Genomic DNA, 11,504 nt, shown 5'->3' with positions numbered 1-11,504 from the left:
AAAAATCACCAACTTCACCTACCTTTAATGGACTAGGGCTGTATCACACTAACTCCATAAAACTCTAGTTTCATAAATTTCCTAAGCTTTACACTTAAACTACATAAAACTTTGCAAATTATCACTTAATGATCAGCATGGGACTGCAAATCAATCCTCTAATATGTGCTTTGCTTGTATTTAGCAACATAGAAAATAATTTTATTTTTCTATCTGATATAAAGGAAGCATTCTGTATGAAAGGAAGACATACATTTGTAAAAGAAATTTAGTAATTTAAACATATTTTACAGCTGGGTACAGTGGCTCACAAGGCAGGAGGATCCTTTGAGCCCAGGAGTTTCAGACCAGTGTGGGCAAGACGACAAGACTCCATCTCCACAAAAAATTGAGACCCTGTCTCAAAAAAAAATTTTTAATTAAAACATAAAATTTTACCTCCTTTAGAGTCATTCTTTCCATTTCCATTTGATGGTGCTGATTCTTTATTATTGGTGGCCATATTATCTACATCATTTTCTTCTAAAATCAAAGGATCTGGCTATTGAAAAAGAAAAATTATAAATTCTCAAACCAAGCCACTGTATAAGGTTTCATAGCAATATATGATTATACCTTTAGCTTAAGAGGGGGTAAATGTATCCTCCATATCTCCTACCTCGTCATCCTTTGTTGCAGACACAGCTGAGAGTAGTCGACTATTACAGAGTCGGCCGTCTTGCACTGCACTGATATCCAAGCTCATTTTGGGATTGTAAGTATGTGGATAAAGAGATTCAGGAAGATGTTTATACTCTTGGGCACACTGTAATACAATGGTGTGCTTTAAGACAGGACTGACAAAATCTTAATGAATAGATGATGTTAAGTAGGATAAGGACAAGCAACAATACATTATACTGTCAGATGGCAAAAAGTTCACAAAATTAGTTTGAAAAGTAGTTTACACTGAAAAATGTGCATCACACAAATGAAAAATTGTCCTCACTTTTTAAATGTCATATCCATTGAAGTATAAAATCTGAAACCATTCCTGTGCTTTTGCAAAGGTATCAATTACCCTCCAGAGAATACCCAGAAAAAAAAAGAAACACAGATCTAAATTCTATTGATACGTTAAATTTTCCCCAAATAATTATAAACTTTCCATTCATATCACATTTTTAATTAGTAAAAGGAATTGGAGAATTAGAAAGAGTATCCATTAAAGATTTGTTGAGTATTTAAGGACTAAAGATCTTAAGTTTTTGATGCCAAAGAACTGAAATGTGTAGTTTACCAAGATTATTAAACTGGCTTCTAGTTCCACTGAGAGTGAAATCTCTGAGTTAGTGCTCTGAAATAATGTTTGTATACATTTTCAATTAACAAAGAGGGGAAAAAAGCACTGCTTACATCTAAAAGCCAGTGCTCTGAAACAATGTGTACTCCTCTTTCTTTTACAGATTTATACTCCCGATTAGTGTCATTTGGCCGCCCTTGATAGATGAAATGAGTCACTGTTTCATCAAAACTCCACCTGAAATAACCAATACAAAAAAACAAATAACCAAGAGAAACATCCACATTAGTTGAAGATGATCCTTATTTAGTATGAACAGAATATCCTGACCTTCCCAAAACTTTCAGACTAGAGTGAACAAGACCATTAAAATGACAGGCTCAAGCCAAGTGATACATGCCTATAGTCCCAGCTACTCAGGAGGCTGAGGCAGGAGGATCACTTGAGGCCAGGAGTTTGAGGCTGTAGTGCGCTATGATCACACCTGTGAACAGACACTGCACTTCAGCCCGGGCAACACAGCAAGACCCCACCTCAAGAAAAAAACAGTTAAAAAAATGAAGATAGGCGCTATTGTTTTGGACAAATTTTATGAATATATCTGTGGTACATAAACGCAGAGAGAGGTTTAGAAGAATATTCTTTAAAATATTACTTTCTTCTTTATGCTTTTCTGAATTGTTTCAATTTTCTTTTATAAAGAGTATCACTTTTACAGTAACCATAAAGGTATTTCAAATTGATAAACTGCAAAGCATCCAACTTGCCCTCCAGTTGTTGGCAGTCACTATTCATTGTATGCCCCAAAACAGACTATATATATTTTATACATCATTATCTCATCCACTCCTCACAACAATCCTAACACTGGTACATTTATCTTACAGATAAAATAATTAAGGGACATGGTTCAGTCCCCTGTTGAAGGATATTCAATAAGTAAATGACAGAGATAAGTTTGACTTCAGAAGTCATGCTCTTAACTATTATATTATGCTATGATCTCCCAATTCTTCCTATTCAATATTCTCTCTTTTTCTTTTTTGAGACAGAGTCTTGCTCTGTCGCCCAGGCTGGAATGCAGTGGCATGATCTCGGCTCACTGCAATCTCCATCTCGTGGGTTCAAGCAATTCTCCTGTCTCAGCCTCCTAGGCAGCTGGGATTACAGGCATGTGCAACCCCGCCTGGTAATTTTTGTATTTTTAGTAGAGACGAGGTTTCACCATGTTGGGCAGGCTGGTCTCGAACTCCCAACTTCAAGTGATCCACCCGCCTTGGCCTCCCAAAGTGCTGGGATTACAGGCACGAGCCACCGCATTTGGCCCCTATTCAATATTCTCTTGACCTGGGAAAGATCAAGTAAAAACCAAAGGGTAAGTAAAAATTGTATTTCTAAATGCAATCACCAAAATAAAGAGAATTTTATCCTTAGGGACACTTAATGTTTTCCATTTTCTAAGTAAGGAATATCTCTGAACTTTTTAAATAGCCAAATGAATTAAGAAGCTGGGCGCGGTGGCTCATGCCTGTAATCTCAGCACTTTGGGAGGCCAAGGCGGGCAGATCACCTGAGTTTGGGAGTTTGAGACCAGTCTGACTAACATGGAGAAACCCCATCTCTTCTAAAAATACCAAATTAACCAGATGTGGTGGCACACGCCTGTAATACCAGCTACTCGGGAGGCTGAGGCAGGAGAATCGCTTGAACCCGGGAGATAGAGGTTGTGGTGAGTCGAGATTGTGTCATTGCACACCAGCCTGGGCAACAAAGCGAAACTCCCTCTCAAAAAAAAAAAAAAAAATTAAGAATAAGAAGTAAGAAGTACTATTGCCTCCTAAATTATATTATAAAAATCTCTATTTCCTACTGACCATGTATCCTCAAACATAACAGTAAAAATACACCTTACCTAATTTGTTAGTCCTCCGAATAACTGTCTCCTTTTCTGCTGTAGTGGTAGATTATCAAGATAATTCAGAAAAACAGAGGAGTATCTCTGCCTGAATCAATTTGGTTTACTATTCAGCTTCACTATGACAATATGGAAACCATGAGTTTCAGTCTTCAGAGGCCATTCAAGAACAGACTGTCAGTAGTTGTAGATGGTTTACATCAGGGTTTGGCAAACTTGTTCTTAAAAGGCCAGATGGTAAATGTTTTAGACTTTGCAGGCCAAACAATCTCTTCTGCAACTGCTCAACTTTTGTCTCGTATGTGAAAGCAGTCATAGGCAATTTGTAAGTGAAAAGGCATTGCTGTATTCCAATAAAACTTCACTTACAAAAACAGATGAATCAGCCCATCCACCCTTGGTCTACATCAGTGGTTTCAGCAAAATTGTTACTTCAGGGGTTATTCTGGACATTTGTGAGGGTGATTTTGGTTGTTACAATGTGTGTTTGTATGTTGGAGGGTGCTACTAGCATGCAGTGGGTAAGGTACAGGATGCTGGACATTCTGGGGAACAGTCATGCATATAATTATCTCATATCTTGCATGATATTCTAATGTCCTGACAAATTCACGTATGTAAAAAAAGTGGTTTATAATTAGATGAGCCTAGAACCTGTTTGACATATAAACACGTTTTTTTTTTTTTTGCAGTTTTAATATATGCTAATATTCCAAAAAGGTGACTACTGTATAAACTCATGGAAGACCACTGCTACTCATGATATCTGAGCCCCCAGATTGGTCTCAGCCTTGGGACTGTTGGATTTGTGGTGACTTAACATAGGTATACAAACGTATTAATACTCCATCATTTTCTAATATAGTCAGCCTTCGGCATTACATAACTGAACATGTATCTTTTTTATATTATGCACCTTCTATTTCTCCTATGCATCACAGAGTGCTGTACTGCCTGCCGCTTTTTTAAATTATAAAAGTAGGTAGGTTATATTTATGATTTTCATTTTAATAGAGGGAATGTCACATAAATATTTGTAATAAAATGAAGATGCTGTATCTGATGTGTTGCAAAGATCTGGCCTACACGTTTAACTGTCTGAAGGCAGAAGACAGTATTGGATGATCTCTTTGGGACAGTCTGGTCCTAGATCAAGAAAGGGAACATTTGGAACAACTTCACTTGAAAACTGCTTACTCTATGAATACATAAATATCATAACTTCTGCATATTAAAAGGCTCTTCCCTTTTATCAATTACCAATTATCAATCCATTTCAGGAAAAGATTTAATATAAACTTTAATGCAATGCACTGGTTCAATTCTGTTTAGGAATTTCAGTAATAAATTGTATTTTTTATACTGAGAGGACTGGCATTTTAAATCGTATAAAAACATACATCCTATATGTTCCCTTGAAAGTCTTATGTCTACATCAAAACAGAATATACAAGGAAACATTCAATTTTGAGGGAAAAAAATATACACACATCCCTTGTGGGGCTACTATGAGAATGAAATGAGATAATGCTCAGCAACTAGCAATAGGTAACATAATAGGTAATTAGATAATAATAGATAACATTACATAATAATTCATAATAGGTAATACAAATATACTGTAGAAGAGCTGCACTATTTCAAATGGATGTACCAAACACTAAGATGCTTATATCTATTACAGATTAATTTTACTTCTATATTTTCCTGTCCTAATTTCTTTATCAAACAGAAAACAAACTGAAACAAGAGTTACCAAAAGGGAAGGTGAAACTAATCATATTCCTGAAATGGTTCATCATTTGTTAAACAAATTCTTATGCTATCTATGAATGGCTGAACACAAGTTATCAACAAAGTAAGCATTACAGATAGTGGGGGAGTACAGTCAACTCAGGACTGGCTGAAATAGGGAAGAGATTCTCAATTCTGGATACTGATGCCATTTGTGCTAGAAATCTGTCTTCAGGTTAGGCTGTCAGGTTGACTGAAGAAAAATCTGATAATTTAAGTCTCCAAAGTCTTAAAAAAAAAGATAATTAAAACATGCTCAAAAAAGACTATCTTAATAAAGGAGGGCTGCCAGAGTACTTAGTACTACTCCCAGAGAGCTCTAATCTGAAAAATCACTAGTAAAAATAAACTTAATCTCAGATCCAGATGTATTACTATTAATAGACTCTAAACTCCTTGAACACAGGGATTCTTTTAAGCTATACTAATCATTCATGGATCCCAAGTTTCTAGAATAGTGGCACCAAATAGGTTCTCCAATGTTTGTTGTGCATACCCTAAAAAATATACATTTTATATATATATATATGAGTGAACCGATATGTGAGAGGCTATTTTCAACAGATGTGGTAAATTAAAAATCAATTGGAGAGATTTTGTAGATAAAGACACATGAAACAACAAAATAAACATTTCCTTGTAGATGCTCACAATAGCTTTAGGTTTCCTTATAAATTTCAGTCATATTACCATGAAACAGAAAGATGTGCCAACTACCTGTAATCTGCTCCTAGAGAGGCTGCAATCCCATTTAGTTCACTCTGCTTCTTGCTGAGTTTTTTACTAACACATACCACTACTTTGTGAAGTGGCTTTGGGGCTTCTTCCTGTCCATTGAAAATAAGAGAAACAGATCAGTCATTATTGTCTGAAATGTTATCTAAAACTTCCTTTTAATAAGAGAACTAATCCTACCTTCTCTGACTGGGCCTCTTTCAGTTGAGGGCTGGCAGAAAGAGCAACAGCATTTCGAGAGCTATTTGCCAAAGCAAGTTGCAAGTTTTTGACAATAACTTCTGAGAGCGGTGTACTCAGTTTCCTTTTCTGTTGGCTGGGACATCCTGGAGTTTCCAAGGCTGCAAGTGCATCCTATACATATGAAGGAGAGAGCGAGAAGGAGAAATGAAGAGAGAGAGAGAAGCAAGATGGGTTAATAGGACAGGAAAAAGAAAGAGGAGGAGAAAGGGGTAAAGAGAGAGAAGGGGTAGAATCCTCAAAATTAATGGGTTACAGTTTAACCTCCTCTAGTTTTCCTCCAAATAACAATAAAAAGAATAAACTGATCGAATCTATATACTGTGAAGAATAAAAACTCCATACTGTCCAGCAAATTGGTTCAAAGAGACTAACAAGCTTACATTTTCAGCAGTGCTTGCCTCTTACCTGAATCTTAAGAGTTGAATTTGAAAAAAAAAACAAAAAACAAAACAAAACAAAAAACAAACTCAGAAGGAACCAAAAAAGCAACGATGGATATAATCAAGAAATGAATTATAAAGAAGGTTAGAAAGTCAAAACGAGCTGAGAATTACAAAAAAAAAAAAAATCTTCAAAAGTTCAAAATACATTCCTGTTCTAAAGCCACCAACAGTTCCCTCCTGAAAGGAAGCTACTGTAGTCCGGATGGCTTGCTCATTCTCTTTTGCTTGTGTACAGTATTCCATGTATGTATCAGAATGTATTTACCCTGTGTACAACTGATAAGCTTTAGGTTAACAATCTTTTGCTAGTATAATGATGCAATGAATAACCTTGTACACAAACCATTTTGCACATACAAGAGCAAAGGAAACCTTTTAAGCAAAATGTTATCTACCAGCCCAGTGCAGTAGCTCCTGGCAGTAATCTCAGCTACTCCAGAGAAGTTGAAGCAGGAAGATGGCTCAAGGCCAGGAGTTTGAGACCAGTCTGGCAAACACGGTGAGAGACCCCATTTCTCTAAAAACAAAAAAAAAAACCTAAAAAAACAAGACCAACATGTATCTACCAATGTTGAAACATTTTCATGAGCAAAGTATGAGTGTGTGTATTTTCCAAATGTGCTTGATAACGCAGTAATCAGATTTTTCTTTTTCGACAATCTGATGACTAAAAAATTTTATCTGTTGCTTTAATTTTCTACTCCTTTATACTGAATGAGGTTAAATATCTTTGTGTGTGTGTGTGTGTGTGTGTGTGTGTGTGTGTGTGTATTTTAAGACGGAGTCTTGCTCTGTTGCCCGGGGTGGAGTACAATGGCGCAATCTCGGCTCACTGCAACCTCTGCCTCTTGGGTTCAAGCAATTCTCCTGCCTCAGCCTCCCGAGTAGCTGGGACTACAGGCATGCGCCACCATGCCTGGCTAATTTTTCGTATTTTTAGTAGAGACAGGGTTTCACCATGTTGGTCAGGCTGATCTCGAACTCCTGACCTCGTGATCCGCCTGCCTTTGCCTCCCAAAGTGCTGGGATTACAGGCGTGAGCCACCGCGCCTGGCTATATATATATTTATATCTAATTTTTTGTGACAACTATCTGCTCCTATCCTTTTCCCATTTGTCCACTGGGTTGTTAGTCTTTTTTTTTTTTTAATTGCTTGTATGAATATACTTTTATATTCATTTGTATGAATTTATATGTGCATGTATCAACTGTGATATAACATCCGTGTATTTACTTTCAATTTATCATTTGTCAAATTTTTGCCATGGAGCCTTTTGTTTTTTAGAGATGGAGTCCTGCTTTGTCACCTAAACTGGAGTGCAGTGGCATGATTATACATCACTACAGCTTCTAACTCCTAGGTTCAAGGGATCCTCTCACCTCAGCCTCCCAGGTAGCTGGGACTCCAAATGCACAACCCTGTGCTCAGGTAATTTTAAAATTTTTCATAGAGACAGGGTCTTGCCATCTTTCCCAGGCTGGTCTCAAACTCCTAGGTTCAAGCAATCTTCTCTCCTTGGCCTCCCAAAGTGCTGGGATGACAGGTGTGAGTCACCGTGCCTGGCTGGAGAATTTGTTTTGTTTTTTGAGACAGGGTCTTGCTCTCTTGCCCAGAATGGAGTGCAGTGGCTCCATCCTCGATCTTAGCTCACTGCAACCTCTGCCTCTGGGGCTCAAGCAATCCTCCCACGTCAGCTGGGACTATAGGCGTGTGCCATCACACTCACAGAATTTTTAATGCTGTCAAATTCATACAAATCTTCTATTTCTTTTGGAGTGTATGTTATAGTTAGGCCTTCCCCACACTAGGATTATTTTAAAAACAAATTCATGACATGTTTGGGAATTTTTATGGCTTCATTTCTTATGTTGAAATATCTGATCATCTAGGCTGGGTATGGTGGTTCACACTTGTAATTCCAACACTTTGGGAGGCCAAGGCAGAACTGCTTGAGCCCACGAGTTCTAGACCAGCCTGAGCAACATGGTGAGTGTGAGACTCTACCTCTCCAAAAAATACAATTAGCTGGGCACAGTGTCATGTACCTGTAGTCTGAGTTACTCAGGAGGCTGAGGTGGGAGGACTGCTTGAGCCCAGGAGGTCGAAGCTGCAGTGAGCCATGATGATGCCACTGAACTCCAGCCTAAGCGATAAAGTGAGATTCTGTTTCAAGGAAAACCCCAAGAGTTGATCATCTAAAAAGTATTCTGATGTACAGTGTGAGCTTTAATTACAAACATATTCTCAGATGGCTACCTAGTTGTCTAATTTGAATGCTACCTTTATTACATAATACATTTCCCTATTTGTGGAGTATAATCTTATACATTAACTTGATTATTCAGGTGACAACACACTGCTTTAATTACTGCAACTTTACAGGAGGTTTTAATAAATGGTAGGGTTACTCCCTACCTGCAATTATTCTTTTCAGATTTTTTAAATACTGTTTCTGCTTGCATTTTCTTCTAGGATCTACATTACCTTTCAATATGGTTTGGATTTGTGTGCCCACCCAAATCTCATGTTGAACTGTAATCCCCAGTGATGGAGGAGGAGCCTGGTGGCAGGTGACTGGATTATGGGGGCGGATTTCTCCCTTGCTGTTCTTGTGATAATGAGTTCTCATGATACCTGGTTTGTTTTGAGATGGAGTCTCACTGTTGCCCAGGCTGCAGTGCAGTGGCGCGATCTTGGTTCTATGCAACCTCCACCTCCTGGTTCAAGTGATTCTCCTGCTTCAGTCTCTCGATTAGCTGGGATTACAGGCATGTGCCAACACACCCAACTCATTTTTATATTTTTAGTAGAGATGCGGTTTTGCCATGTTGGCCAGGCTGGTCTTGAACTCCTGACCTCAGGTGATCCACTCACCTTGGCCTCCCAAAGTGCTGGGATTACAGGTGTAAGCCACTGTGCCTGGCTGATATCTGGTTGTTTGAAAGTGTGTGGCATCTCCCCCCGCTATCTTTTCCTCCTTCTCCAGCCATGAAAGACGTGTTCACTTCCCCTTCACTTTCGACCATGACTGTAAGTTTCCTGAGGCCTCCCCAGTGGTGCTTCCTGTACAGCCTGTGGAACTGTGAGTCAATTAAACCTGTTTCCTTTATAAAGTTGGACGTGGTGGCTCACACCTGTAATCCCAGCACTTTGGGAGGCTGAGGTGGGTGGATCACTTGAGGTTGGGAGTTCGAGACCAGCCTGCCCAACACAGTGAAACCCCATCTCTACTAAAAATACAAAAATTAGCCGGGTGTGGTGGTGGGTACCTGTAATTCCAGCTACTCGGGAGGCTGAGGCAAGAGAATTGCTTGAACCTAGCAGGCGGAGATTGCAGTGAGCCGAGATCACGCCACCACACTTCAGCCTGGGCAACAGAGCAAGACCCCGTCTCAGTATAAAAAAATAAAAATAAGAACAAATTACTTGGTCTGGGGTAGTTCTTTATAGCAATGTGCAAACAGATTAATATGCCTTTACAGATCTTGACGATGCTTAAATCTATTTTGCCAAGAACGTAGTCTTTCTATATGCTAAACTTTAATTTTTTAAATTTCTTCAAAGCATTTTAGAGGATTCCTCATACAAAAATCAGAAGCTCCCAGACCACCTCTATCTGCCTTCAGCACACGTGCCACTAGTACTTTCCTCTACTTAAGTAGATCCCAATGCCTCTCAGACTCAAGCCTCCTGCAAGTCTTTCTTCTCTCATCTGCGTCATCAGTTGGCTCTCTACTGGCAGTTACACTGGCATATAGTTATTTCTTCTTCTTCTTTTTTTGAGACAGGGTCTCAGTTTGTCACCCAAGCGGGAGTGCAGCGGCATGATCACTGCCCACTGCATCCTCTATCTCCTGGGCTCAAGCAGTCCTCCTGCCTCTGCTTCCCAACTAGCTGGGACTACAGACGTGCACCACCACGCCCAGCTAATTTTTGTGTATTTTGTAAAGACAGGGTCTTGCCATGTTGCCCAGATTTGTCTTGAACTCTTGGGACTCAAGTGATCCTCCCGTCTTGGGCTCCCAAAGTGCTGGGATTATGGGCAAGCGCCACTGAGCCTGGCTATTTCTTCTACCTTAAAAAGAAAACAACATTCTTTTGCCCCTCCTTTGCCCCATAACTACAACTCCATTTTCTTGGCTCCCCTTTATGGCAAGACTCCTTCAAAAATCGTTGTTTACACTCAATGTCTCCCATTCTTCTCATTTCTTTATGAACCCACACCAGCTTCCATCTCCATCATGCCACCAAAACCCTTAATGTTATGATGACACCATTGACCTCCATAATGCTAAATCCACTGGCCAATTTTCTATTCTCACCTTTCTTGATCTTTGAGCAGTACTGGACATAGTTAACCCCTCCTCCCTCTTTGAAATACTTGGCTTCTAAAATAATCTCTAGGCTTTCCTCCTCTCTTATAGCTCCTTCTCAGTCTCCTTTGCTGGTTCCTCCTCTAAAGGTGAGCACCTCAAGGTGTTCCTTAGAGCTCTTTTCTTCAGCTGGGCATGCTGGTTCACACCTATAATCCCAACACTTTGGGAGGCCAAGGCAGGAGGATTGCTTGAGTCCAGGAATTTAAGGCCAGCCTGGGCAGTGTGGTAAGATCCCCGTATCTACAAAAAAATTAAAAATTAGCCAGGTGTAGTGACATGCACCTGAAGTCCTAGTTGCTTTGGAGGCAGAGGTAGAAGTATTGCTTGAGTCCAGAGGTCAAGGCTGTAATGGGCTGTGATCATGCCACTACACTCCAGCCTGGATGACACAGCGAGACCTTGTCTTAAAACAAAACAAAACAAAACCCTCTTTCCTTTCTTCGCCTTCTCCTGTTCTCTTGGCATCTGTCCTCACATGGCTTTACATATTACCTACAAACTCAGAACCCCAAATTTTTATCTCCAGCCCAAACCATTCCTCAAACTTCCAGCTTTATTTGCAACTGCCTATTTAACAACTACTTGGATATCTAACAGGCATCTCCAACTTAGTGTGTCTAACATGTGAATTCTTCATCTTTAGGCTCCAATCCCAACCTGTTCTGTTCAACTCAGTTGATTGGCAACTCCATTCTTCTCATCTCTCAGACCAAA

The 11,504-nt window shown here is 39.4% G+C and overlaps 1 protein-coding gene across 1 annotated transcript in view; it reads right to left on the bottom strand.

Moving 5' to 3' along the window:
• Window positions 1–11,504, bottom strand: part of TOPBP1 (topoisomerase (DNA) II binding protein 1) — a 74,341-nt gene that overhangs the window by 34,533 nt on the left and 28,304 nt on the right. The window contains exons 15-19 of the mRNA XM_011970226.1: window positions 5,907–6,080; window positions 5,709–5,818; window positions 1,396–1,519; window positions 659–805; window positions 439–541 (exon numbers count right to left, since the gene is read on the bottom strand). Of these exons, the coding sequence (XP_011825616.1) occupies window positions 439–541; window positions 659–805; window positions 1,396–1,519; window positions 5,709–5,818; window positions 5,907–6,080 (658 nt within the window). The remainder of the gene's footprint in view (window positions 1–438; window positions 542–658; window positions 806–1,395; window positions 1,520–5,708; window positions 5,819–5,906; window positions 6,081–11,504) is intronic.

This window comes from Mandrillus leucophaeus, unplaced genomic scaffold, assembly GCF_000951045.1.
Source record: "Mandrillus leucophaeus isolate KB7577 unplaced genomic scaffold, Mleu.le_1.0 Scaffold935, whole genome shotgun sequence".
Classification (NCBI taxonomy): domain Eukaryota; kingdom Metazoa; phylum Chordata; class Mammalia; order Primates; family Cercopithecidae; genus Mandrillus; species Mandrillus leucophaeus.
This window is presented reverse-complemented; position numbering and strand designations above follow the sequence as displayed.